The 17,987-nt window shown below is 44.9% G+C and overlaps 1 protein-coding gene across 1 annotated transcript in view; it reads right to left on the reverse strand.

The window, feature by feature from the left end:
- Window positions 1-222: 222 nt before the first annotated feature.
- The window catches only part of STYXL2 (serine/threonine/tyrosine interacting like 2), a 67,706-nt gene continuing 49,941 nt past the window's right edge, over window positions 223-17,987 (reverse strand). The window contains exon 6 of the mRNA XM_052636584.1: window positions 223-3,563. Coding sequence (XP_052492544.1) covers window positions 706-3,563 — 2,858 coding nt within the window. The 3' untranslated portion in view covers window positions 223-705. The remainder of the gene's footprint in view (window positions 3,564-17,987) is intronic.

A 17,987-nucleotide genomic window follows, 5' to 3' on the forward strand; every position in this document is an offset into this window, starting at 1 on the left:
CTAAATACTTGGTTATTATTTTTATAATAATAAATACTATTTTAAAATAATAATATTTTATATATTAATATTTTAAAATATGATATTGGTATTGTCTGGAGTCATAGCTTTTGTAGCACAAGGTGAGGGTGGCTCTTGGTAACACATCTGTGTCTCTTAAAGTGGGTTTCCACTAATATCCAAAGAGTTAAAAGTGACCAGAATAAACAAGAAATATTTGACAACATATCAATTTAATGGAGATCCAAAACATTCAAAACAAACAACCAGAACTCAGCTGCTGGGAGAGGTGAGACTTGCCACAGGATAGATTTCTTGGGTCTCATTGTCAAACCTCCACATATAGAACCATGTCCTGTACTCACAGCCTTTCTGGAATAAGTTGGAGTCTCCAACAAACTATAGTGCCTGTGTAAGCTCATCTCTAGTCTGTGATGAAAAAAAATCAAACATATAAGTGAAGTACCAAGGTTCAGAAGCATTGGGCAACAGAAATGGCGTCAGTTGGTCCCTCATTTGGACCTCCCGTTTATGGCTCTTCTCCTTCTGTTTCCTCCCTACCCCACCTCTGGTGCCTTCCTGCCTGGTGCCGCTCACTTCACTTCTGCCCCTCCATACGATCCTTGCCCCATCTTGTCCCTTGGTGGGCTGTGGCTGTGTGTGCCTTGAGCCCTGTGCTAAGTTGTAAGGCTTCTCCCGGTGTTGTCAGTCTCTCCCAGGTTCCCTTTGCCGAGCGGAATCCTCCCTTCTTCTCTGCAGCTTAGTCCTCGTTTCTTCTTGCCGGCGCCTCCAGGCAGCAATGATGGCTTCATCATCCATTTCCTCCTCTTCCTCCCTGTCAGTGCTTCTCCAATACCGGGACCGCCGCCCTGAGGCAAACCTCCCTTCTTCTCTCTTTTCTATCCTCTCTTTCTCTCCCTTCTCTTCAGATCTCATGAAGCTCTGGGTGAATTTCCTCTTGGCTCCAAATTCAGAAAAGTCTGACCTGGATGACTCTTCCACGTCTTCCCAGTGCCTGGATCTGGCCGCATTTGGACGCCGTGGTTCTGGGGTCTCCTCTCCTTCAGAGGGCTCGGGGGTCCGGCGGAAAAAGTAGGGCTCCGGGCTTCCCTCTCGGGAGCTTGAGGTCTCACTGAACATGGACCTGGAGAATGCGTGCATCGCTCTGCCTTCCCTGGTGGAGGAAGCGGAGAACCGTGAAGTGCTTTTCACCGAGTTGCTGTTGGTCTCCTGGTAGGAGGAGGTGTCCTGCCCCTCTGACCGGGATTTGGAGGACTTGTGACAGGAAGGCTTAGACTCTGGCTCCCGAATCGGGGAAGATCTGGTGCACTTTTCCCTGGAGCTTCCAGACCAATCACTTTGGGGAGGAGATGTTTCCTCTGTCCGGAGGCCACTGAGCCACTTATTAATACTGTTATCCATCTCTCTGCCAGCTCTGCTGCCACTTCCATAGCCCTCAGAGACAGCCAGGGAGGAGAAGGTGTCTGTTTCGGGTTTCTGGGAATTACTGCGGGAAGAATACCGGAAGCTCCCTATGGCGCTGTCGGTGTCCTCCTCCCTATCATCCACGTCATCATCCTCATCCTCATCCTCCTTGACCTTCTTCTTCTTGAAAAGGGAGCTGCGTTTGTTGTCAGAGGCCAGCTTCTCCATTTTGTACTCGGACATCTTCTCCCTCAGTTCCGTTTGCATCTCCTTCTCCTTCCGGCCAAGCTCCTTTAGGTCAATATTGTCAGCAAAGAGGCTATAGATAGGCTTGCTGGTCCCCTTCACTTTGCTCCCAGTACCTTCAGCTCTTGCGCTCCTCATGGTATGGGAGGACAAAACTGACTGGGTCTCAGAGCTGAGTCTTGCCTGGCTTTGAGGCAGCAGGCAGCCACCCAAGGAGGAGCTGCTCTGTCCACTGAGCATGGAAACTTGGTCATCCCCTGGGCAGCTGCCTGCTGGTGCCGCCTTCATGCTTACAGCGGACAATGGGCGGGGCGACAACAGCATTTCATTTTGCTTCTGGGCGAGAGTTTCACTGACTACGTTGGCAATCCAGTTCTGTATGCTGGCAATGGAAATTGTGTCTCCAGGCCCCACATGCAGGTTAGGTAGAGGTGTGGTGGGGGTGGAAGCCAAGCATCCGCCTACTTTGCTTAGGGCCTGAGAGGGATGGGAGCTGTGGCTCTGGGTGCTGAGCACTGATGCTGTGTCCCCATCAGCGCGGACTGAGGGGGCTGCTGACCAGAACGCAGACAGGGGGATGCTCCCACTGGCAGCTGAGCTATCTGCCTCCCAGCTTCCCATGGACTGGCTCTCCTCCAGTGTCTGCCTGCTTCTCTCCAGCAGCTCTAGCCTCCGCTGCCTTTTCTTGACCAAGGCCAAGTCATCTCCCTTGCTGAGCTCCACCACCTCCTCCTTGTTCTCACTGCCCACCTTTTTCTGGTGTTTCAGCTTCCAGGCCTGGTAGGCAGACAGATTGACATCCGAGAGGTTTTTCTTCTCCCCCTCCACCTCCTCTGCACCTTGCTCACTGCTGCCATCTCCTGCCTCTGCGTCCTTCTTGTGAAATCCAAACTGGATTCTCTTGATCTTCCACCTTTCCAGGGCGGTGAGTTTGTCCTTGTTTCTGCTGCAGAAGTTATAGAAGGAGCTGGCCTCGGAGGCCACACTCTCCTCGTCATCCTCCCGCACCCCGCTCCCCACCTCCGAGCTGGCGTCCACCTCCTCTCTCTTGCTCCTGGAGCGGTACTTCCGGGAAGCCTCCTCCTCAATCTCCTGCAGCCTCTGGTTCCACATGTCCCAGGTGCTCTCGGTGGACGTGGAGTCCGAGCGGCGTCTCCCACCTCGGTTCTGGCTGCTCATCTGCAGCTGCCGCTTCAGGACCCGGATGTCATGGCTGCTCACACTCTCGGAGGTGCTGCTCTCGCTCAGCGTGTGCCTCCTTCTTCTCCTCACGAAGGAGCCGCCATCGCTCTCCTCTTCCTCTTCCTCCGCCCTATCCCACCTCCGGTGCCCTTCTGCCTGGTACCTCTCATTTCGGCTCTGCCACTCCTGGATGATTCGCTCCACGTCCTCATCCTCGGGCTCCTCACCTTGACGAGAGGAGGCTGAGAACCTGCCGTCCTCGCCCTGCAGGACCTTGCCTGTGGGGAAGCTCTGCGCCTTTTTCCACGCCTCGTAGAGCTTCTCCTCCTCCTCCTCATCGATAAGGGTGAGGGGCTTGGAGGCCTGGCTGGCCCTCCCCAAGGAGGAGGCACTCAGGTGACTGGCAGCGTCGTCCTCCTCCTCCACGGTGAGGGTGTGCGCCCTGGCTGCCGCCGTGCTCCCGGCGTCTCCGTCCTCCTCTGCCCCCTCCTCCCCCCACTCCCTGCTGAAGTCCTCTTCTCGCTCCTCCATCAGCTTCTCGTTGAGCTCGCGGAGCTGCTTCAGGAAGCCGTCGTTGGGGTAGATGGCCCGCTTCTTGCGCACAGTCATCAAGGCCTCCAGGATGGCCATGTTGTGGAAGATCATCAGGTAGGCTACTACCAGCACGGCCGAGCGGCTGACGCCCATTTCACTGCTGACCAGGACTTTCCCTGGGAAGAAAACACAGCAGATGGTGAGGGAACAGCAGTAATTCGGCTGGGTTTTTTTTTTTTTTTTTTAAGTTTTGATGTGCTGGACTTAGTATGTTTCCTTTGCCTCTCATATTCATCCATGCTCAAGTCACATTGGGGACAAACATCATTGCCCCCATATTACAGAAGTCAGAGCAGTGAGGCTACCCTGTGCTTGTGGAAACATTTTCTGAACATGTACAAGGACTGGGGAGTGGGTGGGGAAAAGAAGGATCTAACCACTGTCCCCACTTTAGAAACACTGAGTGCACTTCTGTGCTGTGTTCTGCTTAGTTGCTTAGTTGTGCCCAACTCTTTGCAACCCCATGGACTGTAGCCCGCCAGGCTCCTCTGTCCATGGGGATTCTCCAGGCAAGAAGACTGGAGTGAGTTGCCAGGAGTGCATTTCTACTTTCCACCAACCTAAGCATCAGAAAGATGAAAAATAAAAGAATAGGGGTAATGGGGAAGGAAGTAGAAAACGAACAAGGCTAAGATGAATAAATCAGAAAGAAGTAGAATCTCAGTGTTGGAAAGGACCACAAGTCATTTGAGAATTCCCTTTACAACATCCTTGATTCTGGACAATCCATCTTTCAGAATCTGCTGGATAGTTCCAGTGACAGAGAGCTCAGTATCTTGGACAGACAGAATACAACACATCTTTCACTCCATATTTAGGTCTTTCTAATTTTCTGAAAATTCTTTCCCATGTTAGGGCAAAGGATAACTCTGTAACAGGCATTCAGTACTCCTACTCTGACATACTAGGGTAAATAATAAATGTATGAATTAGGCCTTTAATACAAAAATTTTTAAGAAAATCACTATTATATTCTTTACTTAAGTTTTTTTTTTTTTTTTTTCCTTTTCCTGGATCTTTCAATCATTAGACAAACACTTTTCCATGTTTCATTACTATATGATCTACTCTCTTCAGGTCAAACTTGGATTTATTAGCTTTATTCCAAAGGAATTTATGTCAGTGTGGAACAAGATATTTCAGGTCTGGAATGACCCAAATGGAGTAGAGTGGGCCCCTCATTACTCTTGTGCTAGGCACTGGGCCTTCACTGATGCCTTCTGAGCCTGCAGTGTGGGTGGATATGTCATACAATGAACTCAAATTATTGTTTATGTCAACTAAACCTGTAAAGCTTTCTAAAACGGCTATTAAGTCATGTCTCTCTTTTCTTATAGCCTTCTTAAAGCATAAGGATAGTGGTATAAATTCCTATGAATGCTTTTGGTAAATATAGCCTATTCTTATAGCCTAACAGAAGCTTTTGCAAGTCTCAACTTTACCATTCAATACATTAGTAATTCCCCAACCTCCCCCTCTACCTTGCCTCCTTCATAAAAATGACAAACATGCCTTCTATGCCTTCATTCTAATAACTGTTTAAAATGCACATTGGGATCACTAGAGATCTCCTTCCAGGCTGTCATCGATCTGTTTACCGGCAGTTTTCAGGGATATTTATTAAATCATTCAGGAGTCCTATCTTACAATATGGGATGGGGGTGACTTTATTATTATATCTTTGCACCAGTTAAGGCCATGTCTTTGTCTTCTACCAGGTCAGAGACCCAAGCAAGACTTGAGGGCACCTGAGATCCAATAATGCTGAAAGGCCAATTACCAAAGGCCAGCAGTCACTAGGGGTAGGTAAGCAAGCCACTAAAGAATCAAGGCCTTACAAATAGGCGAGAAAAGAAGTGAAAGGCAAAGGAGAAAATGAAAGATATACCCATCTGAATGCAAAGTGCCAAAGAAGAGCAGGGAGACATAAGAAAACCTCCTTAAGTGAACGAAGGAAAAGAAACAGAGGAAAACAACAGAATGGGAAAGACTAGAGGTCTCTTCAAGAAAATTAGAGATACCAAGGGAACATTTCATGCAAAGATGGGCGCAAAAAAGGACAGAAATGGTCTGGACCTAACAGAAGCAGAAGATATTAAGAAGAGGTGGTAAGAATACAGAGAAGAACTGTACAAAAAAGGTCTTAATGACCCAGATAACCACAATGGTGTGGTCACTGAACCAGAGCCAGACATCCTAGAGTAGAGTGTGAAGTCAAGTGAGCCTTAGGGAGCATTACTAAGAACAAAGTGATGGAATTCCAGCTGAGCTATTTCAGATCCTAAAATAGGATGATGCTGTTAAGTGCTGCATGCTGTACGTCAGCAAATTTGAAAAACTCAGCAGTGGCCACAGGACTAGAAAAGATCAGTTTTCATCCCAATCCCAAAGAAGGTCAATGCCAGAGGATGTTCAAACTACTGCACAATTACACTCATTTCACATGCTAGCGAGGTAATGCTCAAAATCCTTCAAGCTAGGCTTCAATGGGTCATGGTGGAGAGTTCTGACAAAATGTGGTCCACTGGAGAAAGGAATGGCAAACCACTTCAGTATTCTTGCCTTGAGAAGCCCAAGAAGAGTATGAAAAGGCAAAAAGATAAGACACTGTAAAATGAACTCCCCAGGTGCCCAATATGCTACTGGAGGTCAGTGGAGAAGTAACTCCAGAAGAATCAAGAGATGGAGCCAAAGCAAAAACAACACCCAGTTGTGGATGTGACTGGTGATGGAAGTAAAGCCCGATGTTGCAAAGAGCAATATTGCATAGGAACCTGGGATGTTAGGTCCATGAATCAAGGCAAATTGGAAGTGGTCAAACAGGAGATGGTAAGAGTGAACATTGAATTTTAGGAATCAGTGAACTAAAATGGACATGAATTTAACTCAGATGACCATTATATCTACTACTGTGGGCAAGAATCCCTTAGAAGAAATGGAGTGGCCATCATAGTCAACAAAAGAGTCCAAAATACAGTACTTAGATGCAATTTCAAAAATGAAAGAATGATCTCTGTTCATTTCCAAGGCAAACCATTCAATATCGCAGTAATCCAAGTCTATGCCCCAACCAATAATGCTGAAGAAGCTGAAGTTGAATGGTTGTATGAAGACCTATAAGACCTTCTAGAACTAACACTCAAAAAAAGATGTTCTTTTCATTATAGAGGACTGGAATGCAAAAGTAGGAAGTCAAGAAACACCTGGAGTGACAGACAAATTTGGCCTTGGGGTACAGAATGAAGCAGGGCAAAGGCTAATAGAGAGAACACACTGGTCATAAAAAACACTTTCTTCCAACAACACAAGAGAAGACTCTGCACATGGATATCACCAGATGGTCAACACCAAAATCAGATTGATTATATTCTTTGCAGCCAAAGATGGAGAAGTTCTATACAGTCAGCAAAATCAAGACTGGGAGCTGATTGTGGCACAGACCATGAATTCCTTATTGCCAAATTCAGACTTACATTGTAGAAAGTAGGGAAAACCATGAGACCATTCAGGTATGACCTGAATCAATTCCCTTATGATTATACAGTAGAAGTGACAGATTCAAGGGATCAGATCTGAGAGAGTGCCTAAGGACGGAGGTTAGTGACATTGTACAGGAGACAGGGATCAAGACCATCCCCAAGGAAAAGAAATACAAAAAGGCAAAATGCTTGTCTGAGGTGGCCTTAGAAATAGCTGTGAATAGAAGAGAATCGAAAGGCAAAGGAGAAAAGGAAGGATATATCCCACTTGAATGCAGAGTTCCAAAGAATAGCAAGGAGAGATAAGAAAGCCTTCCTCAGCAATCAATGCAAATAAATAGAGGAAAACAATAGAATAGAAAAGTCTAGCGATCTCTTCAAGAAAATTAGAGATACCAAGGGCATATTTCATGCAAAAATGGGTACAATAAAGGACAGAAATGGTATGAACCTAACAGAAGCAGAAGATATTCAGAAGAGGTGGCAAGAATACACAGAAAAACTGTACAAAAAAGATCTTCATGACCAAGATAATCACGATGGTGTGATCATTCATTCACCTAGAGCAGACATCCTGGAATGCGAAGTCAACTGAACCTGAGAAAGCATCACTACGAACAAAGCTAATGGAGGTGATGGAATTCCAGTTGAGCTATTTCAAATCCTAAAAGACGATGCTGTGAAAGTGCTGAATACAATATGCCAGCAAATTTGGAAAACTCAGCAGTGGCCACAGGACTGGGAAAGGGCAGTTTTCATTCCAATCCCAAAGAAAGGCAATGCTAAAGAATGCTTGAACTACTGCACAATTGCACTCATCTCACATGCTAGTAAAGTAATGCTCAAAATTCTCCAAGCCAGGCTCCAGCAGTACGTGAGCTGTGAAATTCCAGTAGTTCAAGCTGGTTTTAGAAAAGGCAGAGGAACCAGAGATCAAGTTGCCAACATTTGCTGGCTCATTGAAAAAGCAAGAGAGTTCCAGAAAAACATCTACTTCTGCTTTTTTGACTATGCCAAAGCCTTTGACTGTGTGGACCACAACAAACTCTGGAAAATTCTGAAAGAGATGGGAATACCAGACCACTTGACCTGCCTCTTGAGAAATCTGTATGCAGGTCAGGAAGCAACAGTTAGAACCATACATGGAACAAGGGATTGGTTCCAAATCAGGAAAGGAGTATGTCAAGGCTGTATATTGTCACCCTGCTTATTTAACTTCTATGCAGAGTACATCATGAGAAACGCTGGGCTGGATGAAGCACAAGCTGGAATCAAGATTTCTGGGAGAAATATCAATAACCTCAGATATGCAGATGACACCACGCTTATGGCAGAAAGTGAAGAAAAACTAAAAAGCCTCTTGATGTAAGTGAAAGAGGAGAGTGAAAAAGTTGTCTTAAAACTCAACATTCAGAAATCTAAGATCATGGCATCTGGTCCCATTGCTTCATGAAAAATAGATGGGGAAACAGTGGAAATAGTGACCGAACTTATTTTTGGGGACTCCATAATTACTGCAAATGGTGATTGTAGCCATGAAATTCAAAGACACTTACTCTTTGGAGGAAAAGTTATGACCAACCTAGATAGCATATCAAAAAGCAGAGACATTACTTTGGCAAAAAGGACTGTCTAGTCAAAGCTATGGTTCTTCCAGTAGTCATGTATGGATGTGAGAGTTGGACTATAAAGAAAACTGAGTGCTGAAGAATTGATGCTTTTGACCTGTGGTGTTGGAGAAGACTCTTTCGAGTCCCTTGGACTGCAAGGAGATTCAACCAGTCCATCCTAAAGGAAATCAGTCCTGAATATTCATTGGAAGGACTGATGCTGAAGCTGAAATTCCAGTACTTTGACCACTTGCTGTGAAGGACTGACTCATTTGCAAAGACCCTGTTGCTGGGAAAGATTTAAGGCAGGAGTAGGAGGAGAAGGGAACGACAGAGGATGAGATGGTTGGATGGCATCACCAACTCAATGGACAGGAGTATGAGTAAACTCCGGTAGTTGGTGATGGACAGGGAGGCCTGGCGTGCTGTAGTCCATGGGGCTGCAAAAAGTCGGACATGACTGAGTGACTGAACTGAACTGAGGCTTCAACAGTACATGAACTGAGATCTTCTGGACGTACAAGCTGGATTTAGAAAAGGCAGTGGAACCAGACGTCAAATTGCCAACATCCATTGGATCATGGAAAAAGCAAGGGAGTTCCAGAAAAACATCTATCTCTGCTTTATTGACTATACTAAAGCCTATGACTATGTTGTTTTTGTTCTGTCACTCAGTCATGTCCAACTCTTTGTGATCCCATGATCTGTAGCTCACCAGGCTTCCCTTTTCCTCACCATTTCCTCGAGCTTGGTCAAACTCATGTCCGTTGAGTCAGTGATGCCATCCAACCATCGTGTCCTCTCTTGTTCACTTCTCCTCCTGCCTTCAACCTTTCCTAGCCACAGTGTCTTTTCCAAGGAGTCAGCTCTTTGTATCAACTGTGGAAAATTCTTAAAAAGATGGGAATACCAGACCACCTTACCTGTCTCCTGAGAAACCTGTATGTAGGTCAAGAAGCAACAGTTAGAAACGGACATGGAACAACTAACTGGTTCCAAATTGGGAAAGGAGTATGTCAAGGCTGTATGTTTATTTAGCTTATATGCAGAGTACATCATACAAAATGCCAGGCTGGATGAAGCACAAGTTGGAATCAGGATTGCTGGGAGAATCCTCAGATGTGCAGATGACCATCCTAATGGCAGAAATTGAAGAGGAACTAAAGAGCATCTTAATGAAGGTGAAAGAAGAGAGTGAAAAAGCTGACTTAAAACTCAACATTCAAACAACTAAGATCATGGCATTAGGTCCCATCACTTCATGACAAATAGATGAGGAAAAAATGTAAACAGAGACAGACTTTATTTTCTTGGGCTCCAAAATCATTGTAGATGGTGACTACAGCCATGAAATTAAAGTTTGCTCCTTGGAAAGAAAGCTATTATGAATCTAGACAGCATACTAAAAAGCAGAGACATTGCTTTGCCAATAAAGGTCCATATAGTCAAAGCTATGTTTTTTCCAGTAGTCATGTATGGATATAAGAGTTGGACCATAATGAAGACTGAGTGCTGAAGAACTGATGCTTTCCAACTGTGGTGCTGGAGAAGTCTCTTGAGAGTCACTTGGACTGCAAGGGAATCAAACCAGTCAATGCTAAAGGCAATCAACCCTGAATACTCATTGGAAGGACTGATGCGGAAGCTAAAGCTCCAATACTTTGGCCACCTGATGCGAAGAGCCATTGGTAAAGAACCTGATGCTGGGAAAGACTGAAAGCAAATAGAGAAGGGGCAGTAGAGGATGAGACGGTTAGATAGCATGACCAACCCAATGATCATGAATTTGAGTGAACTCTGGAAAATAGTACAGGACAGAGGAGCCTGGCTGTGCTGCAGTCCATGGGGTCGCAGTCAGAGAAGACTGAGCCACTGAAATTAACTGAAAGAATCAAGGCCACTAAAAAGCATCTACAGATTCAACGTCTAATCCCCTTCCTCTTCCAGCTTAGGGCTCAGCTGTCACTTTTAACTGGCGAACCAGGCAACAGTTTACTACTGTGAGTACTGAAGACTCACTCCATTTCTTTGGAGGTGGTTACTAGGCCAGCTCAGTTCAAGCCACTTCAGCACACAAACCAATAGGCTTCCTCATAAGGGCATCAAATATTGAACACAATTAGACGCAGTCTGGTAGAGGCTAGGTTGCCATCCATGCTTTGTTGTATTATGTTCCTTGCACCTGGGATTCCTCTGAGGCACCTCAGGGGCTGCCTCAGGGACAAGGGAAAGGCTGGGTGGGGCAGATTCAGGGGTCCCCACCCAATTCACCCAGAGCAGCAGAAGGATTTTCTATTTTCTTAGGCACACTAAGGAATAGTTTGTGCCTGATATCAACTTCAGGGGGTGCCTTTCATTTTGAAGTGAAAGTAGATTTGTTTGGTTGTGATGAGAACTCTCCAGCAGTAAAATGGCTTGAGGAAGGAAGTCTTTTTCTAAAATTTCAAGTCGTCATTTTGATCATTAGGAGGGCTGATTTTGGGGGTGTGGGGGCTCAGTCTTGAGGTAGAAATTACTAGGCAGTCAGTGTAGAACTCTGAGACCTTGGTCTTGTTTTCAGTAAACATCCTGCTCCATTGTCCTGAATTCCTGGAATGTGTCTTTAGTCTAATAAGTTATTAGCACTCAGATCCAGTTCAGTTCAGTTCAGTTGCTCAGTTGTGTCTGACTCTTTGCAACCCCATGAACTGCAGCACGCCAGGCCTCCCTGTCCATCACCAACTCCTGGAGTTCACTCAAACTCACGTCCATCGAGTCGGTGATGCCATCCAGCCATCTCATCCTCTGTTATCCCCTTTTCCTCTTGCCCCCAATCCCTCCCAGCATCAGAGTCTTTTCCAATGAGTCGACCCTTCACAAGAGGTGGTCAAAGTACTGGAGTTTCAGCTTTAGCATCATTCCTTCCAAAGAACACCCAGGGCTGATCTCCTTTAGAATGGATTGGTTGGACCTCCTTCCAGTCCAAGGGACTCTCAAGAGTCTTCTCCAATACCACAGTTCAAAAGCATCAATTCCTTGATGCTCAGCTTTCTTCACAGTCCAACTCTGACATCCATACATGACCACTGGAAAAACCATAGCCTTGACTAGGCTTTGTTGGCAAAGTAATGTCTCTGCTTTTCAATATGCTATCTAGGTTGGTCATAACTTTCCTTCCAAGGAGTAAGCGTCTTTTAATTTCATGGCTGCAGTCACCATCTGCAGTGATTTTGGAGCCCCAAAAAATAAAGTCTGACACTGTTTCCACTGTTTCTCCATCTATTTCCCGTGAAGTGATGTGACCAGATGCCATGATCTTCGTTTTCTGAATGTTGAGCTTTAAGCCAAGTTTTTCACTCTCCTCTTTCACTTTCATCAAGAGGCTTTTTAGTTCCTCTTCACTTTCTGCCATAAGGGTGGTGTCATCTGCATATCTGAGGTGATTGATATTTCTCCTGGCAATCTTGATTCTAGCTTGTGCTTCTTCCAGCCCAGCATTTCTCATGATGTACTCTGCATATATCCAGTAATTAACTTCTTTTCCATATGCTTGAGAGAAAAACAACTGGTGATCATTAATCCTAAACCCATATGTCTTGTCCATGGTAAAATGGTCAGAGGGCATGAAAAAGGGTGGTGACTTAAACCAAGGATCAAGAGAAGCCATGGAGTAAAGTGAAGTCTCTCGGTCGTGTCCGACTCTTTGCGATCCCGTGGACTGTAGCCTACCAGGCTCCTCTGTCCATGGGATTCTCCAGGCAAGAATACTGGAGTAGGTTGCCATTTCCTTCTCCAGGGGATCTTCCCGATGCAGGGATTGAACCTGGGTCTCCCGCATTGCAGGCAGACGCTTTAATCTCTGAGCCACCAGGGAAGCCCCCAAGAGAAGCCATAAAGATGTTAAGTACCTTGACCTTTAAATTGATCGGTTAGAAATAATGTGATTTAAGGAAGGATATAAAAACTGCTGTAAGGCCCACCTTGGGGGGACTCTACCCCCTCTCAGTGTCTATGCTGAGAGCTTTGTGCTTTCTTCCACTTTAATGAATTCTATTCTCTTGAGTGTTTGCATGTTCATGGATTCCATTCTTTTGCTCTGCAGACAAGAACTTGGATTCCCATCTCAGTCTTTCTAGATGTGCTTAAAATTTGAGGAGTACTGCTAGTGGAGAGAGCCCTGGACTTGAGTAAGGCTGGGTTCAAGTTCTCTCACATGATCAGGATGCCTTTGTATGGCAGGAGTTTGTGTTGTATCCGCTCAGTTCACAATCCTCTTTTTCAGAACTTTCTTCCCTCTCTGCATTTCAGGAAAATGAAAAGTACTTGCCCAGAAGTCAACCTTCCTTGTCACTGTGGATAGAATTCAGGGTAGACAAAGGACCAGAGGCTGACAACTTCTCTCTCCAGGGAATGTGGAAATGGAACTGAGGAAGAAAATCAGCAGTTATTGCCAGGCCTATGGAGGGCCATGCTCTCGATGTAGAGAGAAAGAGAAAATGGAACCAAGAGCCCTGAGGTTGTCCAGTCTTTGTTCTAGGCCATTCTGAGGCCACATTCCTGTCTCTGGATTTCTTCTTGTCTTGTTATAGTTAAGGCCTTTGCTGCTTGTTAAGTAGTTTGAGATGGTTTCCACTTACTAGCAACCAAGGGGATCTTAATTATTACATGGTTTCAGTCATTTAGGGGCTTCCCTGATAGCTCAGTTGGTAAAGAATCCACCTGCAATGCAGGAGACCCCAGTTGGACTCCTGGGTTGGGAAGATCCGCTGGAGAAGGGATAGGCTACTGAATCCAATATTCTGGCCTGGAGAATTCCATGGACTGTATAGTCCATGGGGTTGCAAACAGTCGGAGATGACTGAGTAACTTTCACTTTCAGTCACTTAAGCGTCCATGAGTGGGGATTTCCCCATCTGTAAAAGGTAAATAACATGTTCTCAAGGGGTCACTGTGATTATTAGGTAAAATGCCCAGCACCAGGTGTATATTTTGTTTTCCTCCTGGTCCTAGAGTGGAGAAAATCACAGAAACTAAGGTCCAGGAGGTAAACTCCAGGTCTGCTGGGAGGTAGGAACTTCCCACAAAAGCAACAACCACTGTAAAGGATATTGTCTTTTCCCTGGCTTGCAGGGATGCTGAGACAAGGGAGTGGGAGGCTGAAGTTCATAGTAGCAAGGGAAGAGGGGATGGTCTGCAGGACACACAGGCCAAGCAGGACATGGGGACCACCTGGCTGACCCACGGTCTGGGCCGGCTCCAGCTGAGCTGCCATACTGGCGGGAAGGCCCAATGCACCACTGTGAGTGGGATGGGGAGCTGGGGGTGCAGAACCAGCCCCGGAGGGAGTGCTACCTCTCTTTCCCTGCAACGGGACACTCCCTGCTCCAGCCACAACAGCTCCTGGACGTCCACGCCACCGCCCTCGGGCTCCTTCCACTGTGCGAACTGCCTCTCTCACCTGGGATGCTGCGTGAATCTGTGCTTCCTTCACTCTGCCAGGAAGTTTGTGGACAGCACCAGGAAAAGCAGCAGAAGAAATCCCCTCTCTCACAGACACTAGGCAGACATGCCCAAGTCTATTTTAGTCAGAAGAAATACGTTCTTAAAAATAGGCTTTTAAGTATTGAAAAGAGGAGAAAATCATTTTATATAGATATATAATTTATCTATGCATATATGTAACATGAATTATTTAATAAAAATATACATATATAAAAATATTTTCCCTCTCTCTGAACTCTCTCTGCCTCTCGCTGCCTCTGTCTCTGTCTCTCTCTTTATATATATGTATACATATCCATGTATATGTGTTGTTGCTCAGTTACTAAGTCATGTAGGACTCAGACCCCATGGACTGCAGCACAGCCAGGCTCCTCTGTCCTTCACTATCTCCTGGAGTTTGCTCACATTCATGTGCCTTGAGTTGGTCATGCTGTCTAACCATCTCATCCTCTGCTGCCTGCTTCTTTTGCTTTCAGGCTTTCCCCGCATCAGGGTCTTTTCCAGTGGGTCAGTTCTTCAAATCAGGTGGCCAAAGTATTGGAGTTTCAGCTTCAGCATCTGTCCTTCCAGTAAGTATTCAGAGTTGATTTCCTTTAGGATTGACTGGTTTGATCTCTCTCCTTGCAGTCCAAGGACTCTCATGAGTCTTTTCCAACACCACAATTCAAAAGCAACAGTTCTTTGATGCTCAGCTTTCTCTATGGTCCAGCTCTCACATCCATACATGACTACTGGAAAAACCATAGCTTTGACTATATGGACCTGTATCAGCAAAGCAATGTCGCTGTTTTCTAGATTTGTCATAACTTTCCTCCCAAGGATCAAGCATCTTTTAATTTCGTGGCTACAGTCACTATCTGCAGTGCTTTTGGAGCCCCCCAAAATAAAATCTGTCACTGTTTCTACTTTTCCCCTTCTATTTGCCATGAAGTGATGGGACCTAATGCCATAATCTTAGTAGTTTGAATGTTGAGCTTCAAGCCAACTTTTTCACTCTTCTCTTTCACTTTCATCAAGAGGCTCTTTAGTTCCTCTTCACTTTCTGCTATTAGAGTGGTATCATATGCATATCTGAGGTTGTTGATATTTCTCCCAGCAATCTTGATTCCAGTCTGTGCTTCATCCAGCCCAGCATTTCCCCTGATGTACTCTGTAGAGAAGTTAAATAAGCAGGGTGACAGTATACAGCCTTGACAAAGTCCTTTCCCAATTTGGAACCAGTCGGTTGTTCCATGTCTGGTTCTAACTGTTGCTTCTTGACCTATATACAGGTTTCTCAGGAGACAGGGAAGGTGGTCTGGTATTCCCATCCCTTAAAGAATTTTCCACAGTTTGTTATGATCCACACAGTCAAAGACTTTAGCATAGGCAATGAAACAGAAGTAGATGTTTTTTTGAAATTCCCTTGCTTTCTCTATGATTCAACAAATGTTGACAATTTGATCTCTGGTTTCTCTGCCTTTTCTAAACCGAGCTTGTTTGGAGGTTCAAAATTCGGAGGTCCTCAGTTCATGTACTGCTCATGTCTAGTTTGAAGGATTTTGAACATAACCTTACTAGCACGTGAAATGAGTGCAATTGTATGGTAGTTTGAACATTCTTTGGTATTACCCTTCTTTGGGATTGGAATGAAAACTGATCTTTTCCAGTTGTGTGGCCACTGCTGAGTTCTCCAAATTTGCTGACAAATTGAGTGCAGCACTTTAACAGCATCATCCTATTTTAGGATTTAAAATAGCTTAGCTGGAATTTCATCATCATCTCCTCTAGCTTTGTTCATAGTAATTCTTCCTAAGGCTCACTTGACTTCACACTCTACTCCAAGATGTCTGGCTCTAGAAGAGTGACCACACTTTCGTATGAGAGTGGTTATCAGGGTATTAAGACTGTTTTTGTACAGTTCTTCTGTATATTCCTGCCACCTCTTCTTAATATCTTCTGCTTCTGCTAGGTCTTTACTGTTTCTGTCCTTTTTTAAAAATTCCTTTTTAAATTGAAGGATAATTGCATTACAGAATTTTGTTTTTTTCTGTCAAACCTCGACATGAATCAGCTATAGGTATACATATATCCCCTCCCTTTTGAGCCTCCTTCCCATCTCCTACCCCATCCCACCCCTCTAGATTTATACAGAACCCCTTTTTGAGTTTCCTGAGCCATACAGCAAATTCCCATTGGCTATCCATTTTACACATGGTAATGTAAGTTTCCAGGTTACTCTTTCCATACATCTCACCCTCTCCTCCCCCCTTCCCATGTCCATATGTCTATTCCCTGTTTCTCAATTGCTGCCCTGTAAATAAATTCTTCAGTATCATTTTTCTAGATTCCTTAATATTCATTAGAATATGATATTTATCTTTCTCTTTCTGACTCACTTCATTCTGTATAATAGGTTCAAGGTTCCAGAATTGAGTTAAATGCATTCCTTTTAATGGCTGAGTAATATTCCATTTTGTATATGTACCACAACTTCTTTATCCATTCATCTGTCGATGGACATCTAGGTTGCTTCCATGTAATAGTGTGTTAGTGCTGCAATGAACAAGGCAATGCATGTGTCTCTTTCAATTTTGGTTTCCTAGGTATGGGATTGCTGGGTCATATGGTGGTTTTATTCCTAGGTTTTTAAGGAATCTCCATACTGTCTTCCATAGTGGCTGTATCAATTTACATTCCCACCAACAGTGCAAGCACATTCCTTTTTCTCCACAGCCTCTCCAGCATTTATTGTTTGTAGACTTTTTGATGATGTCCATTCTGACCAGTGTGAGGTGATATTTCATTGTAGTTTTGATTATTATCTCTAATAATGAGTGACTCCATGTCCAAGGAGAGGTGGCTGCGTGGGTGCAGGAGGGCCTAGAGGAGCTACTCCACGTTCAAGGTCAGGAGGGGTGGCAGTGAGGAGATACCCCTCGTTCAAGGTAAGGCATAGCAGCTGCACTTTGCTGGAGCAGCCATGAAGAGATACCCCACGTCCAAGGTAAGAGAAACCCAAGTAAGACGGTAGGTGTTGCAAGAGGGCATCAGAGGGCAGACACACTGAAACCATACTCACAGAAAACTAGTCAATCTAATCACACTAGGACCACAGGCTTGTCTAATTCAATGAAACTAAGCCATGCCTTGTGGGGTCACCCAAGACGGGCGGGTCATGGTGGAGAGGTCTGACAGAATGTGGTCCACTGGAAAAGGGATTGGCAAACCTCTTCAGTATTCTTGCCTTGAGAACCCCATGAACAGTAGGAAAAGGCAAAATGATAGGATACTGAAAGAGGAACTCCCCAGGTCAGTAGGTGCCCAACATGCTACTAGATCAGTGGAGAAATAACTCCAGAAAGGATGAAAGGATGGAGGCAAAGCAAAACCAATACCCAGCTGTGGATGTGACTGGTGATACAAGCAAGGTCCGATGCTGTAAAGAGCAATATTGCATAGGAACCTGGAATGTCAGGTCCGTGAATCAAGGCAAATTGGAAGTGGTCAAACAGGAGATGGCAAGAGTGAACGTCGACATTCTAGGAATCAGGGAACTAAAATGGACTGGAATGGGTGAATTTAACTCAGATGACCATTATATCTACTACTGTGGGCAGGAATCCCTCAGAAGAAATGGAGTAGCCATCATGGTCAACAAAAGAGTCCGAAATGCAGTACTTGGATGCAATCTCAAAAATGAAAGAATGATCTCTGTTTGTTTCCAAGGCAAACCATTCAATATCACAGTAATCCAAGTCTATGCCCTAACCAGTAAAGCTGAAGAAGCTGAAGTTGAATGGTTCTATGAAGACCTATAAGACCTTCTAGAACTAACACCTAAAAAAGATGTCCTTTTCATTATAGAGGACTGGAATACAAAAGTAGGAAGTCAAGAAACACCTAGAGTAACAGGCAAATTTGGCCTTGGAATACGGAATGAAGCAGGGCAAAGACTAATAGAGTTTTGGCAGCAGAATGCACTGGTCAT

Source organism: Budorcas taxicolor, chromosome 3, assembly GCF_023091745.1.
Source record: "Budorcas taxicolor isolate Tak-1 chromosome 3, Takin1.1, whole genome shotgun sequence".
Taxonomy (NCBI): Eukaryota; Metazoa; Chordata; class Mammalia; order Artiodactyla; family Bovidae; genus Budorcas; species Budorcas taxicolor.